This window comes from Aedes albopictus, chromosome 1 (genome assembly GCF_035046485.1).
Source record: "Aedes albopictus strain Foshan chromosome 1, AalbF5, whole genome shotgun sequence".
Lineage (NCBI taxonomy): Eukaryota > Metazoa > Arthropoda > Insecta > Diptera > Culicidae > Aedes > Aedes albopictus.
Genome location: NC_085136.1, coordinates 257,021,997 through 257,043,034, shown reverse-complemented (window position 1 = coordinate 257,043,034; position 21,038 = coordinate 257,021,997). Strand labels below are relative to the sequence as shown.

The window sequence follows — 21,038 nt, the reverse complement described above, 5'->3', positions numbered from 1 at the left end:
TTCTCTTGATGTCCTCTTCTCCACATCTAAGGGTTACGGTGCGATTGCGTAGGAACGACGCTATCCAACATATATACTCCTGCGGTACTTTCAACCTTCCCAATAGTTCTTCCAGTTTGTCCGTGCGAACCGCATTGAAAGCGTTACTCAGGTCTAGGAAGACAGCGATGGTGGTTAGTCCTTTCCGTTTATTTGATTGGATGAGGTTCACGATATATGAGGTGCATGTGGATGTCGACTGTCCTTTCCGGAATCCAAAAGACAGTTTGGGCAGCAGCTCCCGGCTATCGATGATCTGGTTCAGTTCATCTAGTACAGCCGAATTGATAGTTTTAGTTAGGGTAGGTAACAGTGCTATGGGCCTGTTTCCTGCGGCGGTGGTGTTATCCTTGCCGGGCTTCGGTACTGCTACGATGCGGATTTCCTTTAGCTGGTGTGGTAGACTGCCTTGTCTCCAATAGTTGTTAAGATCGATCAGGATGAGTTGTGACACCTGAGGCTTCAGTGATTTCAGCATTTCATACGTGATGCGATCTGTTCCAGGGGCCGATGATTTCTTACGATTGAGGATGTTGCTCCATTTGGTTTGGTCGATAATGTTGGAGTTCGCTACTTGCAAGTAGCTCGTAGCTTCTTCTCTGTAGATGTCGTTTGGTCCTAGGTGTAAATCCATGAACTCCTTAGCAAGTTCTGGACTATCCTGGATGATGTTGTTACGCGTAGCTGTTTTCTTCCCAGTTAGACGTCGAATTTTTGACCACAGTTCTGCTGAACTAGTTTGCGGGTCCACTTGCTCAGCAAACTTGTTGATGCTCTCCTTTATATTTTGCTTTTTCTTCCTGGTAAAAACGGCGGCGCACCGTTTCAGCTCAATCAGCTCAATCTTGGCCAAGTCTGATTCGATCTGTTTTTTGTTGAACACGTACCTTTCTTTATCCCGGAGTCCTGCTTTGTACTTTATCTCGATTATCAAGTGATGACTACCTATTGCTTCTTCGAGGACGGTCCAAGTACAGTCCAGCACGATGTTACTCGAGGCCAGCGTGAGGTCGATAGCGGTTGCTTTTTTGTTCAACTGCTGCGGTCGATACGTTAGGCTACCATCATTCAGCATTATCATGTCTGAATTGTTGGTTTCCTGTAGTACTACCGCTCCTCTCGGCGATGTTTTTTCGTTTCCCCACTGTGTGTGATGGCTGTTTAGATCTCCGCCTAAAATTGCATTGGGGTATTTCTCTAGTTCAGCTAGAATTAGGTTGATGTCCTGCTGAAAGTCCTGTAAAGGGGTTGAAGGTGCTGCATATAGAGCAACTAATACTAGTTTTAGAATAGGGACGTAGATAGCCACGCATTGGCTACCGTCACTGGTTGCTGGCATATCGATTGTCTGGAATCCAAAGTCTCTGTGCAGGTATATAGCCGCACCACCATATCCGTCGTGTCTGGATTTTAATACTTTATTGAATCCGCTGATGTTGTACTGCTTGGAGGTTTCTCTGTCTGCTTTCGTCCACGTTTCCGAAACCAGGGCTGCCGTGTACTGCCCTGTGGCTAGTGTCCGCTGCAATTCTTCTTTGTGTTTCGAGACGCTCTGTATGTTGACCTGCATTATTTTTATTTCTTTTTTCTTATCTATTTTTGGTGTGTTTAAAAGGTTTGCGTATTACTCTTTGTGGATCACGTCATAGCTCAGGTATCTTTTGCTTGTCTCTATCAAGTTTTCTCTCGCTTGTCCTTGAAGAGTGCAATCTGCAATTATCGCGCTGTAATAGCGTTGTAGAGCTTCCTGAATAGCGTAATTAATCGTTGCTTGTGATGTCGTGGCTTGTTGGCTTCGCGCATCGTGTAGCTTTTTTCTCCATTGCTCCTGTTCATTCACCCTTTGTGGATTGTTCAATGCTGTTCCGTTGTTAACGTTTGATGGTGTTTTACGGATCCGTTTTCTTTCTTCCTCTTCGGAGTCCGACTTCGTTGGTTCTGGCTTCTTCCTTCGTATATCTCGAGCACGGTGCTTGATTGCGGGTTTGAAAACTTCTTTCCTTACTTGCGATGCGTAGTCCTGATCTCCTTCCGCTCCTGGCTTTGGTTCATCGATGAACGCAGCGAGTGCATTGAAGCTGTTTGAAGTGGGGATGGGGTAAAGTTCCTTGGCTTCGAAGAAGGTTAGGGCTTTGTGAGCCATGACGGACTTGATGTTGTTCTGACGTTGACGCTCTGGGCAATTCTCATCTGTGGTGCTGTGATTCTTCTTGCAGTATATGCAGCGGTGCGGTTTCGAACATCCTTTGTAGTCTTCTTCCGATTCGTGACGCTCACCACAGCTGTGGTATCGTCGAGAGCTGCGACAGTTCACCGCCTTATGATTGTAGCGCAAACAGTTGAGGCAAAGGAACGCTTTCCGATAGAAAGGCTCGACTTTGATGGAGCAACTGAATAGTTTGACAAGCTCTGGCAGCTTGCTGGCTCTGAAGGTAACGCTAACTCTAGTCGAAGGGATTTTCGCATTGTTGACGAACCGATGAAAACGGTAGACTTCCATGACCGGAACCAGGCTGTGTAGATCTTGCATGATTTCCTCATCTGGTAGGTCTGTCGGGATCCCGGCTATGACGCCTGTGACCGAGACCAGGTGTTTCGCGATGTAGGCCTTGTATCCGTAGCTTCCTACTACGTTGTTTTGGACGAGTCTGTTTGCCGCTGTAAAGGTGTTAGTGTACACTAGTACCTTCTTCCTTCCTGCATTTTTGATTTCCGTGACGTGATTTGTGATTCCGAAAACCTTACGGAGCATCCTTCCTACTGAGATTTTGTTGATACTCTTCTGCTGGTCCGAGTCATTCAATTCCACGTAGACGCGGAATGGTCCTTCATCTTTGTCGGTGTAGAGGTAGTCCTGCTTTGGTTTGTCATTTTGTTGACCCGTTGGGGGTAACTCGTTGCTTGTTCCTTTCGCCGTTTTCGGTACTGTGCCTGACGTTGATGGTGGATGTAACGGTGGTGGTATTGGTGGTGGTTTTTCTATGTCATCCGTCTCCATGATGGCTCATTCGTTTCCTCATTCCCCGTTGGCGGACGCCGCAAGAAAAAAAAAACCTCACTTTCGCGCACTCTTTCACGTTTCTGCACTATTAAACTTAGATCTGGTTTAAGCTAGTTAATTTCAGCACAATTTAACACTTCGATTGTGAATTTTCACTACGAAAAACTACGAATATCTAGTAGCTATAATCAAGAACAACTTATCTGTCCAAGATGGCGTACTCGAATGCCCGTTTGCTCCTCCTCAACCAGAGTTTCATCGGTGTTGTCTTCTCCCAAGAAATCGACAACAAAGTGCGGGACAATTTCGGTCTGGTACTCTACGATTTGAGGATTCGGATCTTTCGAATACTTGATTTCCTCCTGCTCCTCCATCTCGATAAACTTCCCAACTAACATTTTCAGCGCTATAAGCTTCAGTCATTTGCTTTCTGTTGTGTAACCATCGAGTAAAAGCAGTCAACGCTGAATAAAAGGAAAGCTAATCAAATATAAATCATAAGCTAATACACGACGGCAAAACAAGCACCATACAGCTACCGAACTCGGTTTTCAGAAATCCATTGCTTGTCACTGGGGCTGCCTTTACTCCACCATATTCCAACTCCGGGAGATTTCCCGGAAGATGTGAAAACTTGAACACATCGAATAGGAGTCCCCACTAACAAAACAGCTGCTACTATACAGTACAATTCATTATACTGACAAATCCCCAAACCAGCAGCGCTTTAAAGGCCGTTATGCGATTTCATTACGGCTAGAAGCTGTAATAAAGAAACTGTTGGTTTACTAACACGGCTTGTCGGATATAAACATTATTGTCAAAACAAACTTTAAGCGGGATATATAGCTAGGGTAAGTGTACCAATTATGGCTATAGTACCAATTATTCGCCATAGTCGATTTTCACCCTTTAACGATATATATATATCAACAATAATAAAAATGTGAACAACAGATCACGTTCACAAAAGATGGTTGCACACATTTAAAGTCCACATTTTGCTCAAATTATGGTAGAAATAAATCATTTTCCTTAAAATTTCGGCTTCCTTGCACCCTTTTTCGCCATAGTGTACCAAATATGGCTAATCCCATAAGAAATGCATGCAAATAGTGCGAAAAGGAACCGAAGTTAAAAAATGTAGCCATAACTGGTACATGGTTCCTATCATTGGCATACGCTGTAATAAATACTAAAAGTAGTTTTGGATCCGTTTTTATGTTTTTCCTGTAAACTATGGAAACTAAACTATCTTTTAACATATTGGTGACATTCGTTGGTCTTCTCGTTATTTTTATACAAATAGTTTTCCTTAGGTAGTGCCATAATTGGTACAGGTACCCTACTACACAATTTTTTTACAGCTATCCATGTATGTGCTGTGAAATTATTTGGGTTGCTTTTATTGCACTTTAATTCAATGCCGGAAAATTTGCCGGATGATGTGCAAATCGAGTAAGAGTCCCAGCCACTACAACAGCTGCTTTTATACAGTACGTTTTGTAATGTTGCCAAAACAAAAAACAGCAGCGCTTCGTAGCCGTTTAAAGAACACTCTTTCAGCTAGAAGCTGTGAAGAAGAATCTGTTGGCGCAACAACACAGCTTGTTCAATGTAAACATTATTGCGTTTGACGTTTCACAAGCTTTTACAGCAAAATGAAGTTGGGTAAGGTTTCTTGTGGCACAATTATGGAGCCTTGTCTGGAGTAAAACAAAACGTGCTATTTTCTATGTTATTCATATATAGCAGTGTGGCAGCGAGGACATCATCGGGACCAGTGGATACGGAGATCGGGAGTTCGATTCCAAGTAGCGGCAAGTACTTTAATTATTCAATTTTAAAAGTGATAATTCCAGTTCCACACGTATTGCGTCACGGTATCCATAACCTAATTATATTTAATCGTTTAATTTGGGGATGCCGTAAAACTATTATTTAACAACTGCGAAAAGGCTGAAAAAGCGCCTTCTCAAGATGTTATTCAGTTAGTGGTTACATAGGAGCCGAGAAAAGAGCTATGACTAGGTGGCATAGAAGCTGATCGCACAGCATGTACAAGCTGATTAAGTTCGCCAGATTCATTGGTATAGGGCTTGCATAGAAGCTTCCGTCCATATGTACAACACAGTAACTCAGCATCAAGCCGTATTAAGGACGCTTTGTTGACGTTTACATTCACAATAAATGTTAGTTGGGTTCGCATCTCGGCTGATGGTTATTTTGTCGGTGGTAGAATCTATGAACCGTAACGCTTTATGGTTATCAGCATACCCCACGAACGTGAGCTTCTTACCCTTAGGATCGAGCTTCTTGCGTTTCTCAGCTAGCGCATGAACGAAAGCTGAGCATCCAAAAATGTGAAGATTGCTGTAGTCCTGTTGCTTCCCATACCAAAGCTCAAATGGAGTCTTCTCGATGGACCTTGATGGCAGGATGTTTTGGAGGTATACGGCAGCATTGATGGCCTCGGCCCAATAACGGTATCCAAGCTTCGAATCGATCAACATGCAGCGGGCCATTTCCACCAGCGACCGATTTTTACGTTCCGCAACTCCGTTTTGTTGCGGGGAGTATCCTGCTGTATACTGCGGAATCCCAAGTAACCAAAAGTTCAGATAAAAGGATACTTTATCAGCTAAGCAGCTCGTTCGAGGTTGCTCATTAGCCTTCTAAGCAGCTTCATTTTTAAGTAATTTTGGAACTTGGGAGTTCACATAAGCACGCTGGATAGCTTTCTAAGCAGCTTCTGACAAAATTCATGCAGAAACAAAAATGTGATTTCCGTCACTATCCTGGTTGTTGGTTTGTGATTCATGTCTGGAAGTTGCTTCTGATAATTATATTTTCTCACATGTCGCTGCTATGTAGATTTGAACAGGATTCTCCTGCGTGATAGTCTGCCGACTTACCGCTGCGCTGCTGAAGACACTTGACAAAGTCAAGCTAACTTCACTACTGTACAAATGTGCAAAACTAGCTGCCGACAGAAAATCGATTCAAGTCAGACTTTATCTGCTGCTCACTCAATCGCAACTGTAGTACTGTGGTAAAGCGTAGGGTTCTCACGCAGCGACTATCGGTTCGAATCCAATAGGCGGCAATTTTTTTTTGCTCAAGCCTAGTATTCATTGATTTGATAAATTCATATTTGTCTTATATTCGTGTATGCTTAAACAGTTGTTTTCCGTAAAAGAAATAAATTTAATCTTCATTGAAACACAATGCTACTGAACTGAACTTCTATGAACTTGAAAGTTCCGACAAAGTTCCGAGTAGCATCTTAAGCAGCTTTAAAGTTCAGCGAAGTTCAGATAAAGTTCCGAATGAAACTTTCTGGCTGCTTAAGAGGCTAACAATGAGCCTTGCCCGAAATTGTGACCGAAGTTCCAGCAAGGCTCATCGTTAGCCTTTTAAGCAGCCAGAAAGTTCCATTTGGAACTTTATCTGAACTTCTCGGAACTTGAAAGTGCATTTTGTCATGGGAAGCGGAACTATTGGTTACTTGGGATGATGCCGTTGGCCCGATAAAATGTACCCAAACGTTTGGTATTGTACTCACCGCCCTGGTCTGAGAGGATGACAACAGGATTCCGTCCAAAATGGTTGTGGACCATGGTAACGTACTCCTCGATCACGTCCGCTGCTTCCGACTTTCGTTTCAAGAAATCGTGTCGTCGTGTAGCGGCTGTAGTCGTCGATCATGGTCAAAAAATATCTGGATCCGCCCGGCGTCATGGTACTCATGGGGCCACAGATGTCCCATGCTGGAGCTTCAGTTGATTTAGCAATTTTTTCTTTACATTTAGCAGGAATTTCATCTATTTTAGGAGCAGTAAATTTTATTACAACAGTAATTAATATACGATCAGCTGGTATTACTCTTGATCGATTATGTACCTCTATTTGTGTGATCAATAGTAATTACAGCTATTTTATTACTTCTTTCTTTACCTGTTTTAGCTGGAGCTATTACTATATTATTAACAGACCGAAATTTAAATACATCTTTTTTTGATCCAATTGGAGAGGAGACCCTATTTTATATCAACATTTATTTTGATTTTTTGGTCACCCAGAAGTTTATATTTTAATTCTACCAGGATTTGGAATAATTTCTCATATTATTATACAAGAAAGAGGAAAAAAGGAAAATTTTGGTACTTTAGGAATAATTTATGCTATATTAACAATTGGTTTATTAGGATTTATTGTTCATCATTCTGCTGCTCCGTTTTCCGCGGGAAAGGCTTCCGTGCAATCTTCCCTTCAGCACAACATTCGCAGGTCCGGAAAACGTCACATTTCTTGATAGCCACGCCTTTTGCCAATCCTTCACGAGCAACCCGCAGAATAGCGTCCGGATCACGGTGTCCTAGCTTGCGATGCCAAGAATGGATGCAGTCTTTCGTGTAGTGCACAGCCTTCATGCTTCGCTCGGCGCTAGTCTCCAGTTGATACAGAACACCTTTCTTCTACGCAACTGTTGCTATCACGCCTCCGCATCGAATCACGCAGCCTCGGGTTTTCTCAAACGTAGCTTCGTCTCCCTTATTGACGAGGCTCCCAACGGAAATCAAATTGGATTCCAAATCCAATACGTAGTAGACATCGTTGAGGACGATCTCTTGTTGATCTCCGTTCTCATCGTAACAGAACAAGTGACCGGAACCAACACCCTTGACATCTGTCTCATTGCCGTCAGCCAGAGTGATTGTCACGCCCATGGTTTGCTTCATTTTATCGAAGAATGTTCGGTCGCAACACATATGCGAGGTGGCACCGGAGTCGACTATCCAGGTCTTCAATAGCTTCCGGTTCTTGGAAACCATAAGCGCAAACGACGAGGACTTCGCTGCTTTCCCCTTGGGCTTGTGCTTCTGTGACGCTCCTCTTCCACCGGATGTAGCAGAACCTTCGCTCTTCGTCATCGGATAATCACGTATCGTGTAGGATGTATTTCGTTCTTCGTTCTTCCCCAACGGACAGTCACGCTTCATGTGGCCTAGGTTCCGACATCGATGGCAAATAATCTTCTTCACGGGACCGACGCGTAGGATGGACTCGCTTTGATGAGACTTTTCCGTTCTCTTCTGTGATTTATCCAGTACTTACTTTTCACCAATTCCATGGTTAAGTCGTTGTTCGCACGGGTCTCCAACGCCATTGTGAGGTGATCGAAGGACTCTGGCATGCTCTTCAGAACCATGGCCACTTTTAGGTTCGCATCCAGTTCCTGACCCGCGTTTGCCAGACTTGAGAAGAGTTCTTCCATCCGGAACAAGTGAGCCTCCATGTCACCGCTTTCGTCGTACTCCGCTTTGTAGAGTCTCTTCAGGAGTAACACCTTTGTCGTCATCGTTGTCTTTTGGTGGTGGTTCTTGATCGCATCCCAAGTAGCTTTGGCCGTCTTGCTGTCACGGATCAAGGGGTGTTGGCAGTCGTCCACAAGAAGAGCGATCGTAGCCCTGGCCTTGGCATCACCTTCCTTCCAGGCTTCGGTCAGTGGTTCGGGGGCGGCCTCTGACACAAACTTCCACAGGTTATCCCGGACTAACAGCATCTCGACTTTGAACCGCCAGGTCTCAAATCCGTCGCTTCGGAGCTTCACGATACTGAACTTTCCACCGTTCATTTCAATCTTGATTCTTCAATAAACGCTTCTAGAATACTATGCTGGCCCATAACCTATGGGAGTTCGGGAGTCGAATAAGGCCTTAGGTTGTAATGAAACTGCCTTCTTCAGTAGTGGTCAAAAGCAGAATGAACAATTTATTCTAGAGGACTGACTTATATACATGTAAAAAAATAATCATAGCTTGCTAGGCATTAAGATGGAGTTGTAGTAGCCGCGTTGCTGTGCTTCACCTCGACGGGAAGCTTCGACTTAGAGTTCATCAGAGTCACCGTTTAGCTTCCATCAGGACTACCATCAGCAAGGTCCTGAAACAGGGTCTGCTGAAGCTCCACAAATTGCTGGCTCTGGCCAAAAAGGAGTATGATCTCCTGGTCGAAGAGGGGATGATGTGAGCAGGGAGGAGCGGTCTACTCAAACGGACAAGATGGCATACATGGTCAAAGAGCTTCGCGCGTGGGACAGTTCCATAGGATTATTCCGAGGGTAGATAGTTGGATTAACAAACGCCATGGGGAAATAACATTTCACTGGACTCATGTCCTTTCAGGCCATGGCTGCTTGCGACAGTACCCAGGTAACCACTAAGCACTGTCGTAAGCGGTCTAAAGGTCATTCAGCAGCTTCTCCGTGTCATTAGGCTCTGTATGTCATTTTCAAATGCTCACAGGCATTATAAATTGTAAGCACTAAAATAAGCCGTATATTAGTATATTACGCTACACTGTAGTGCTTGTAAACCCAGAGCCTGTGAGCCGAATTAGAAGCCTGACAGTGCTGTTAAAAGGCTTGGCGTACATGACGTTTATATCAATCAGAGCTGATTTGAAGCAAAACAAAACTGAACCGTCGGAGAACAATGAAATATCATCGGAACTTTTGTACGATAGATTGGGTGTTGGATGATTATCGTCATCTCGATATCAAATTAATGTACAGCTGCTTCCTCAATCATCTATTACGAATGCATCAGATATTTACCTGTGCAGCTGTAATCGGTTTACCCGAGCTTTTACCTACAGATGAATATCAAAAGTAGTCGACAAGCCGCATTTTATTTCTCCTGTTATGAAACCTCGTCAACCTTCCAAACGAGCTTCCAAACTTCCCTAGCTGCATCTCCCGCAGAACCGCCATCCATAAAATCATTTCCCCGACCATTTCATACCAAGATTTCATACATTTCGTATGCGGGCACTTTGTGCCCGATTCCACATCCGACCATCGGTTCATTTTAAACATTTCGGTTCGGAACATCAATGCTGTCCCAACTTGTTGCCTCCTTTTCCTCAAATACGGTGCTGAGCTAACCGATCTCACGCTGCATGAATGGAGCAGATGGAAAATGTGACGAAATAAACTTGAAAATAGCAAGCCCGAAGATTATCAGTTCGAATCGGGATGAGCAGGCCGTAAAAATCGAAGAAAAAATAGGCTTCGATGGAAAGGCATCCGGAGCAAAACATAAAGAAGACAAATAACTTTTTTTTTCTTTTTCCTTTACCCACTTTTGACAGCTCTTTCACCAGAGACTCGGTACGCAGATTGAAGCTGGCCGTATATCAGCCGAATATTTCGCCAAAAGTAGCTTTTTAGCAGATCTATTATAGGATGTAGTTCTGAAAAGCTCTGTTGGCGTTGTTCTTCATATGAATATAGAATCAACTTGGTGCCAATTTTTACGACTTAGTGGTTACTTGGGTATCTACATCGTTTCTGAGTTTGGCTAAAGTTCCGTTTCAACGGATATTACCCACATCGTCCTGGCTCCTGTAGGAGACGACCTTAACCCCACACTACCCGGACCTTCCTGTTCGTGTGTCAGTTGAGCAGATTTTTCTCCCAATTGTTTAAAAGGAACTTCACCAGCCTGTAGTTCATCCTTTCAACCATGCCATGCTGCTCTGGAGCAGATCTTTTGATGATGAATGCCGTCCTTTTGCAGCGCTTTCCGAAATTCGTTGTAAACGTATTCCTGTCGGTTGTACAACCCGTAGAATTTGAAGTTTTCTACCAGTTCGCCGTTCGCCCAATGATCACTGTAAAAGTGCAAAATACTGTGTGCTGAGTCCAAGTTTTGGCGTACACGCCAAGAAGAAGAAGATGCTTTCCGGGAAACTTGTTTCGTTTATAGTTGTACCTGTCAAATAGTACCATCTTCTCCTAACACCGCATTCTACGCATCTAATTTCAGTGCTGCAGAGATCCATAGCGTTATCGAACCTACCGAAAGGAATCAACGAGTACGACATTCGTGAACTGTTCAGCGATTGTGAGCTCAACATTGTCACTATGTATTGCTGTAGTGACCCCTACTATCCGACATCGACGGCCATACTGAATGTACCGTCGCACAAGGAATTGAAAGACATCCAGAGCCACCATCACGACAATTACAAAGGAAAACGGGTCTTCATTAAACCTACCGTACTGAGCTGGTTGGCAAGGGATTTTCAGCCGATCAACAGTCTGATGCTGAAGAATTTACACGCGGGTATGCTGATTGGTTGAACGTCCAAGAATTCTGATTCTGATTTTAATGTACTCCCAACAGGTATCGAAGAAGAGGGCATTCTCATGGAGGTGGAGAAAATCCTTGGTCCGGGCACGGTGGAAGACGTCCTCAAACCCACACACCACTACGCGTATTTCGATCTCAGCGGAGACTTGGTGGCGCACAAGGTAATGCACCGGCTTCGGAAGGTATTGATCAACTTCAAGATCGATGTGTTTCCATTGTACCACGGTGTACCGAAGCGGTACCTTAATATGTACTCACACTTGCGAAGATCGATCGCCGAAATGCGTGGAAAGAACGGAACCCGAGTGGCCAATGCGGGTGATCGGAAGAAGTTTGGCAATCAGTTCGGTGAGCACAATGCTCACAGATGTAAGTATCCGTTGCTTTTGATATATTTAGCTTGATTCTACGGTTTGGGTCCTGCTGGTCTCAGCTTGCTTATCATCACTGATGTCCTCTATTCAACAATGTCTTGAAGTGTGTTTTCCATCTGGCAGCTACCTTAGCTTCATCTGTCAACAAGCTACTTCGTTGGTCATTGTACATGTTACTTTTTTTTCTTCGCAGTCCATTAACAATTTCTTAAAATTTCCACACACCATTCTGTTCCATACTGTTTCGCGTCTCAGTAATGACATCCTATTTCATTCTGGGATGAATTCTTTACTCAGCTGCTTCGCTTCTTTGACGCGGTCTGTATTGTGTTCACACAACAGCGAGCAACCATGTCTCATAATACGCTCACCGCTGCAGAAGTGGAGTACATACATCAAGCTGGAAGCGCGGAAGGAATTGAAAGAGGAGAGGACAAGATCAAGCGATACGTTGAAAAGGAGTTCTGTTGGACTGAATGCATCGAGAGTTGTGATTCGACTGCACCTACTGTTCCAGAACCAACAGCGAATATGCAACGACAGAAACTACGAGATGAACTAGCGCTCCACATGGCCACAGTAGTCACGCAGTTCCGTGGGACAGACCCTATGTCCCGGCATCGAATACCAAAGCTGTTAAATTCCTATCGGCGAACAAATAGAGTAAGCATTCCTAATCATGACAGTACTTAAAGACCGCGCAGAACCTCAAGGATCTACAGTTTACTGTGTATTCAGCTGTAGTGGCTTTTGTCGAAACTTTGAGATTGCGGACGCTCCCGCAATAAGACGGTGAAGCTCGCACACGCCCCGGCACAAAAAAGCCGCGTGGATGCGACGTTTGAACAACCAGATCGTCACATGCGGATAAAGGTTGATCGGTTAACGATACAAATTCATCATCTTGCTGAAATCCGAGGTCTCACAGAAGTCAACATTGTTGAGATCTACGACACCCATGTACAGCGATTGAAGCTCTTGCGAAACGGTTGCGGGTTATGGAGAATGCTTGTAACGGAAAGAATAAAACCGGATGTTCAGCATAAACGAATGGGGATTGTACGACCACATGCCACAAGTGCTAGAAGATCACACGCAGCTATCAGAATTCATTACCAGGGGTATCACTTATCTTCTGCTAAAAGGCTAGAATACAGCTGATCCAGCAAAGAACAAAACAATAACGTGCCTTTCGAGTCTGTCCAAGGTACTGTCGTAGGTAATAGCGAGAAGGTTACACAACCTCTGCGATGCCAACAACGTGATGACCGAAGAACAAAAAGGGTGTCACAAAAACGTGGAAGGTTGCAGAGGTCAGGCCATCATAGATGCACGCCACCGTAAAGCAGATGACCCTGAGAATGGTGTTTATCGACTACAAGAAGGCGCACGACTCAGTACCGCACTCGCACTCTCTCAAAGTACTGCAGCTGTACAAGGTAGACGTGAACGTCATAAGGCTAATGCAGCACACGATGGGGAACAAATCCCTAAAATTTACCGACGGAACAGCTGGGTTACGGTCCAGAACTCCCGAAATCTGGAGAGGGATATTTCTTGCAATGAACCTCCTCAACAGAGCACTCAATCAATGCAAAGATGTCTATCATTTGAATTATGTAATAAGGAATACATGAATTACCCACACCATCTTCATGGATGACCTGAAGGTATTTGCGGAAATAGTTCAGAGGCTGCATCAACTGTTGCAGATTGTGACGGTGTTCAGCGAAGACATCCGGATGGAGTTTGAGATTGACAATGTAATTGACATGGTCAATCCATTTGCGTCGAGGTCATGTAGTAGATACCAGCTTTTTCCGCGTCAATGAACAGGAGGAGATTTGGAATATAATTAAAGGCAAAGTGTTCAAACACCTAGAATTCCTGCAGCTTAGCGATATTCCACACAATGATCTCGAAGGAGCTGCAGGACAAGATCTTGCATCGTATCAGCTGTGTTCTGAGGAGGTTTCTGTCAGTCGCCAACAAGATGAAGGTGAAAGACACAGAAGACCGCTTTAGGAAGTGCTATTCAGTGGAGAAACGATCGTCATAACGATGTTGCCAAGATTGTACACCAACAGCTTGCTTTAAAGCACAATTCGGCCGAAAGATTTGTACCAGCTGGAGCCGGTTCTAAAAAATAGTTGCATACAGCTTACAGCATACAGCTTTGTGATCGCGAGATTATTACGGATGTCCTCATGAAGCGGGTATTCGCGCTGACATTGCTGTACCGTTAGATCATAATGAGAAATCAACATTCCGGCAAGATAACCAGTAGTAGCACGAACTAGTGGAGGAGTTGAAGCAGATGTGGTGGGTTGTCCTTCCGACCAGAGTTGTTCGTAAGTCTCTCATGATGTCCCTAGCCTCCAGTATCGGGAAGTGTAATTACAATTTGGTCGAAATTGCCCGAACAGCCAGCCAAAAAGGTTTGACATAGCTTTCGGACCGCCTTCCAAGATACCGGGAAGATCATAAGATTAACCTGCTGCGGAAGCTGATGTCAGAAGTCAGATGCTGAAGCAAACCGGTTTCCCCCTCAGCGACAAATGCATGTCGCTGATCGTTATGATGGGACTGCCGAATTGATACGAGGCGATGCTCACAGGAATGGATGCATCAGGTATCAAGCTGCCGTCCACTTGAAGTCAAAGACTCTCCAGAACGTGACGATCGAGCCCGGCATCCATGCTGGCGGTTCAAACGGAACACTAGTGACTGGTCCGAAGCATAGAAGCAGGAAAAAGGACAATCTGGTCAAGAGGTGCTCCAACCCGGTCAACCAGTGAGAGATTTTCGATGTCGATCGATATCGATTTGTTTTGAAACGATGGTGATCGCTATCGACAGATAGTACTATAAAGAAAATCAGAATCTGGTTGATGGGGAAGTGCGAAAAGCTTGGGCACTGCGCGTCGGAGTGTCCACAGAAGTCGATGACCAAGAACGCGAAACATTCCCGGATGATGAAAAAAGAAGGCACTCTGTGTTAGAGTACAATAGATCATAGCAATCATAGATTACACAGCGTAACAAAAATTTACTTTTTGTCTGTCTCAAGAGCAAACTTATGTGTCTCCGAAGGATTTTGGGCCGCTGAATCCGAATCCGGGCTCAGATTTGCTCTAACACGTTACAATTTTTAACTCTACCTCAATTTATAGGGCAAAATATGCGATTTTGGGCTTTTTTGACAGGAAGTCATTAAGCAAGGAAATATTTTTTTTAAGCAATCAAAAGATTTATTGGTCAATTAACATCTAAATTAACGACTCATGCAAAATATTTTGTTTTACCTAATCAAATTTGATAGTTTTAAGCGATTTATGTTACGTACGATATTTCCCATACAAGTCACCCTCCAAAAGTTGCATGCAAGTTTTCATACTAACATAAAATGCTAAAATCTATCAAATTTGATTAGGTAAAACGAAATATTTTGCATGAGTCGTTAATTTAGATGTTAATTGACCAATTAACCTTTTGATTGCTTAAAAAAATATTTCTTTGCTTAATGGCTTGCTGTCGAAAGAGCTCAAAATCGCATATATTGCCCTATAAATTGAGGTATAGCTCAAAATTGTGACGTGTTAGAGCAAATCTGAGCCCGGATTCGGATTCAGCGGCCCAAAATCCTTCGGAGACACATAAGTTTGCTCTTGAGACAAAAAAATGTTGCGCTGTGTTATTCGATTTTAGAAAATAAATTAAATCATTCCTTTGTCAACCACCAACCAGTAAAGGTGTCTCAAGTTTTCACTCTGTTAAAAGGTTGTGGGCCCAGTGAACTCAAACCGAGAAGATTCTGGAAGCCGATTGAAAAAATCCGCCACGATGGGAGACGACGAGAATTTCCTCAAGATCAAGCCTTTCGGCGGGACGGGTTTCAACAACTGGCGGTTCAGGATGCTGGCATTCCTGGAACAGCTGGAAATCGCGCACTGTGTCGAAGAGGAAGCGGAAAAGGAAATTTTCTGGGAAATCCTGGAAACGGATTCGGCGGCTGTTCAAGAAAGAAACAGAGGAGAATAAAGCGTGCCGGAAGAGGCAGGACAACAAGTGTCGCTCGGTCCTGATCGGTGCGGTAGCGGATAGTCACCTGGAATACATTAAAGACAAGAGGAGTCCGAAGGAAATCTGGGACGGACTGCATGAAGTTTTCGAGCGGAAGAGCTTGACGAACCGGTTCATGCTGAAACGGAAGCTGCTGGAGATGAAGCACGACAAGCGTTCAAGTCTGGAGTCCCACTTTCTTCGTTTCGACCAGTTGGTACGAGAACTGAAGTCAACCGGTGCGAAAATGGACGAGGAGGACATCGTGTGCCACCTGATGCTGACCATGCCGTCGTCGTATGAGTCGGTGAACACGGCAATGGAGGCGGTTTCGGAGAAATTGACCCTGGAATTCGTGAAGAGAAAGTACCTGAACGTCGAATCAAGAACCGGAAGACGTCGCGTTTGCTGGTAAGTCCGGTGGAAAGTGTCGACTGAAGTGCTTCGGCTGCGGAAAATTTGGCCACAAACGAGCCGAATGCCCGGAATCTGGACCGCGTCAAGAGCAGGTCCGGAACCACGAGAGGAAGAAGCCCACAAAAGTCGGCGCTGGCGCTGCTGCGAAAACTGTGTCGTTTGTTGCCGGTTCATCAACCGGAATAGAACGAAGGGCGTTATGACGGTTGATCAGAAGCAGTACGTGATGAAGATTCTGCAGCGGTTCGGGATGGCAGATTGTCGACCTTCTGTTATACCGATGGATCCTCATCTGAAGCTACTCAAGTGTGAAGATCCGAAACGATTCACGAAGAAGCCGTACAAGGAGCTGATCGGTTGCTTGATGTACCTGATGGTAACATCGAGGCCGGACATCTGCGCAGCGGTAAGTTACTTCGCAAGTTTCCAGTGTTGCGCGACGGACGAACATTGGACACACCTGAAGAGGATACTGATGTACCTGCGAGCTACTGCCGATTATCACTTGGCTTTCCGACGATCGACGGATTCGGAAACACTCTCCGTGTTTGCCGATGCGGACTGGGGCAACAATCCAAATGACCGGCGATCCGTCTCTGGGTACGTAGTGAAGCTACATGGCGCAACGATTTCGTGGGCAACCAGAAAGCAGACGTCGGTGGCATTGTCGACCACTGAAGCGGAGTTCATGGCTCTTTTGTTGGAAGTTAGGTAGCGTTGAGCGCTCGGATAGCGTCGAACCTTCAGGTACGAGTTTGTAGTGTTGGAGCGAGGTAGATTAGTTGGCGTAGGTATGTTGTTATCAAAGAAGAATGTCAAATTGTATATACCTGGAATGGATAAAGAGTGTGACGGTTGCTGATTGAGGTATCAGTCGGCAGCCGTCTAGTTTGATGGAAGTTGTCTTGCGTTCTATTTTCATTGTAATTTAGAAACAGGCATCGACGGAGCTAGCCTCGCTATGGCCTGCGTGGCCATGTTGGACTAGCCTCCATCAGGTTATGGGAGCGTGTTCCACAGCACGTATCGACCGGGAGAAGGATCGGCCGCATAAGCCGCGGAGTCGCAGCACGGGATCCTTGGGCGGATGGATTGGCTGCAACGGAGGACAGGATCCATGGGAATGTTGGCGATACGGGTCAACTGGATGACTGCTGGCTGGTCACCGGAAGGAGCTCAAGGATTGTTGAGTTGGATCTGATGCAGCTCGGTGGTCGCACCTGGACGAAGAGGTTGGCGACAGGAGGAGTGATCCGGAAGACAACATGAAGGTGGAGCTCGGAGATGGTGTAAGGCTGGTGCAAGCGTCGGAGTTGGGCCACTTGTCAAGCGTTGGAGTGAGGAGGAGCTTCGATCCAGGAGGAGGTGATCGTGTTTCGAAGGTTGCGACGCTAAGGAGGAGTGTTGGAAGTTAGGTAGCGTTGAGCGCTCGGATAGCGTCGAACCTTCAGGTACGAGTTTGTAGTGTTGGAGCGAGGTAGATTAGTTGGTATGTTGTTATCAAAGAAGAATGTCAAATTGTATATACCTGGAATGAATAAAGAGTGTGACGGTTGCTGATTGAGGTATCAGTCGGCAGCCGTCTAGTTTGATGGAAGTTGTCTTGCGTTCTATTTTCATTGTAATTTAGAAACAGGCATCGACGGAGCTAGCCTCGCTATGGCCTGCGTGGCCATGTTGGACTAGCTTCCAACATCTTTGTCATGCTAGCTGCGAAGCGATGTGGGTGGTAAACCTCTTGAAGATGCTCGACGTGTCAGTTGCCTTACCGGTGACTGTATATGAAGACAATCAGCCGTGCATTGCCATCTGTGAAGAACCAAGAAAGCATAGAAGAATGAAGCACATTGATATACAGTACTTTTTCCTGCGTGACCTGATCCAACAGAAGCAGATCAAACTTCAGTACCAGCCAACCGAGGTTCAAATAGCGGACTTGATGACGAAAGGTCTTGCTGCTCCACGATTTGGAAAACTTCGGACGATGCTGGGATTGATCAATTGAGGCGGGATGTTAGAGTACAATAGATCATAGCAATCATAGATTATTCGATATATGACTTTTAGAAAATAAATTAAATCATTCCTTTGTCAACCACCAACCAGTAAAGGTGTCTCAAGTTTTCACTCTGTTAAAACTCTGGAATGTAAGAAGCGGAACTCCCTGGACGAGTGGATATTGGATCCTGTATCCGGAGACCTCATGTGAAAAGACCAGAGTGTTCTGGTTGGCGCCAAGCAGGTGACCCAGTCCATTTTTATGGCAGACGCTTCCAAGTTACGGGTTATGGCCACGGGGTATGTCGAGCTGAATGCTGATATGGAAGATGACCACTGTAACCTAGATGTCGTTTTCTGTATTCCACACCTCCCAGTAAATCTCTTTTCTGTGAGTCGCATCTGCAAGAAGTGTTGTTGCGCCGATTTCTCTATAGAATTTTATGTATCAGTAGGTCGGCTCTAGAGGCACGTTCTCCTCCATTTGGGAACTTTGTGCCATCAGCTTGCGAAGTGGGACCTCCAGGTTAGTCGTGTATCCTGATCGGCTACTCGGGGTGCTCCAAGGCCTATCGAATGCTCAATCCAAAGAATCGTCAAGTTTTCGAAAGTTAGGACGTGATATCACTAGATGAGCGATTCCACAAGTATTCAAGGACCCTTACAAGCTGCAGGTAGTGCTATACCGAGACGACCACGAGCGATGGGTTGATGCAATGAAGGCAGAATTCGATGCGTTGAGCGCGAACAAGGCGTGGTGTGTGGTGAATATTCCGGAAGGACGAAAAGCCTTGAAGTGAGTCTACAAGGACAAAACTAACCCAAACGGCACCATCGAACGTTACAAGGCAAGACTTTTGCTGAAAGGATTCTCGCAAGTGAAATAAGTAGACTACAACGAAACGTATTTTCCGATTGTCTGCTACCCCACCTTTCGACACTTCCTCGCTTTTCACGTAGCTGAATCTTATGGTGTACCAGATGGTCGCTGTGACGGCGTTTCTTCAAGGCGATCTGCTCGGTGAGGAGATAAACATGGAGGAGCCGAAGGGATTTCGGAACGAAGCCGTCCCAGGAAGGTCAGTTGACTAACGAAGGCCCTTACGACTTCAAGCAAGCCAGCAGAGTATGGAACATCAAGCTGGACCAGAAGCTGAAGTGGATGGGGTTGAAGCGCTCGTAATACGACACATGCGTTTGCAATACACGCATGGAAAGTAGCAAGATCATCGTGGCGGTCTACCTCGACGACTTGCTTTTATTCTTCAACGAATAAGTGTTGGTTGACGATGTGAAGCAGCAGTTGTGCGATCATCATCCGGATGAAGGACCCAGGCCAAACCAAGCATATTCTGGGAGTGCGAGTTATCAGAATCCACAAAGCTATTTCCATCGACCTGGAGAAATGAAATATTACGGACTGCAATCCGGGTATCGACCCGGCTGGATGCGATCCAGCGACATTTCAAAAGACGATGAGCCCACGAAATGAGGAGGGACGTGAAAGGATGAAAGATGCTCCATTTCGTGGGCTGCTTGGAGGTCACACAGTGCACGAAACCAGACATTAGTCACGCGTTAAGCATGGTAAGTTCAATCTGCAGCATCCGGGCCTTCCACACTGGACAGCGATTTAGGATTTTGCGATACCTCAAGGGGTGCAAATTGACGTACAAGAGAGATGCGGATCCGGCATTCTTTGGATACAGTAGTGCCGACTGAGTGAACGATCTGAAGACGAGGCGATCTGTCAGCGGTAACTTATTTCTGCAGTGTGGCGGAGCGGTTTCCGGGAGTTCCAGAAGGCAAACAACTGATGATGTATCGACCACGGAAGCGAAATACATGGCACTTTCCACGGTCACTCAACGAAAGGTCGTCTGGTGGCGAGGGTTCGTCTGTGAGCTGTACGGCATCAACGAGTCCTTGATGACCAACAACAACAGTTCAATCTGCCTGACTGAGAAGGAGATGGGATACTCGGCGAGGACGAAGCATTTCGACGTATGATACCACTTCGTTCATGATCAAATAGAAGCGAAATCGATCAAGCTGTGACAATGAAACCGGTCTTCAAATCCCAGCTATCGTCAAACTCCTATGGGCAGGTAAAGCTCCATGGGATTTACATCCAGCTAAAACAAGAATATTGCTAGAGCCATTACAAAGGACCTCCCATGTCAATAGTATAAGGAATACAGTCAACTATTCACTGACGGATCGAAATCCAGCTACGCGGTGGGTCTAGCAGTGATCGGTTAAGATTTTCAAATAGAAGGGAGTATACCAGCTCAATTGCAGCGTTCATTCCGCAGAAGCAACAGTACTTGCCAAAGTGGTCGAAAGTGCTGACAATAATCCCAGCGTGATTTTCAGCGACTCAGCTAGCTGTAAATCTGCTATAAAAAAAGAGATACAAAGCACCCGTTCATACAGTCTTTACTAGTATCTGCAAGCCATATAAACATTACCATCTACTGGGTTCAAGGGCACTCAGGAATACCCGGGAACGAAGCAGCAGATCAAGCCGATGAAAGGGGCCGAACTGCCCCATTACTACACGAATATGTACCGGCCGACGACGTCATCAAGTGGATTCCCCAACGAATGTGCGAGAAATTCCAATAAATTTGGAACATTTCTTCAAAAAATCAAGCCAGCAATTGGACAGTGGAAAGATCGTCAAGACCGTCAAGAGCAGAAAGTGCTAACACGTTGCAGGATCGGACATACCAAACTCATCAAGAAGCACCTATTTGATCGACATCAATCCAAAACATGTGAAGTTTGTCAAGTCAAGTTGTAAGAAATACGATGACTTTCGTAACAAAATGGGTATCAACAGTAACATTCAAATCGCACTTAGCATTTCAAAATCTGAGGAAACCAAACTGTTGAAGTTTTTAGGGAAAAGTAGTTTATTTGAACTATTGTAATAGTTGTAATATTTATCTACTAAGAGGCGAATGAACCCTTCTGGTTTAAAAC

General features: G+C 45.1%; 1 protein-coding gene across 2 annotated transcripts in view; it reads left to right on the top strand.

Moving 5' to 3' along the window:
* Positions 1-21,038, top strand: part of LOC109408303 (uncharacterized) — a 32,818-nt gene that overhangs the window by 8,999 nt on the left and 2,781 nt on the right. For both annotated transcript variants that reach the window (XM_029860517.2, XM_062846649.1), the window contains exons 6-7: positions 10,873-11,172; positions 11,233-11,568. In XM_029860517.2, the coding sequence (XP_029716377.2) occupies positions 10,873-11,172; positions 11,233-11,568 (636 nt within the window). The remainder of the gene's footprint in view (positions 1-10,872; positions 11,173-11,232; positions 11,569-21,038) is intronic.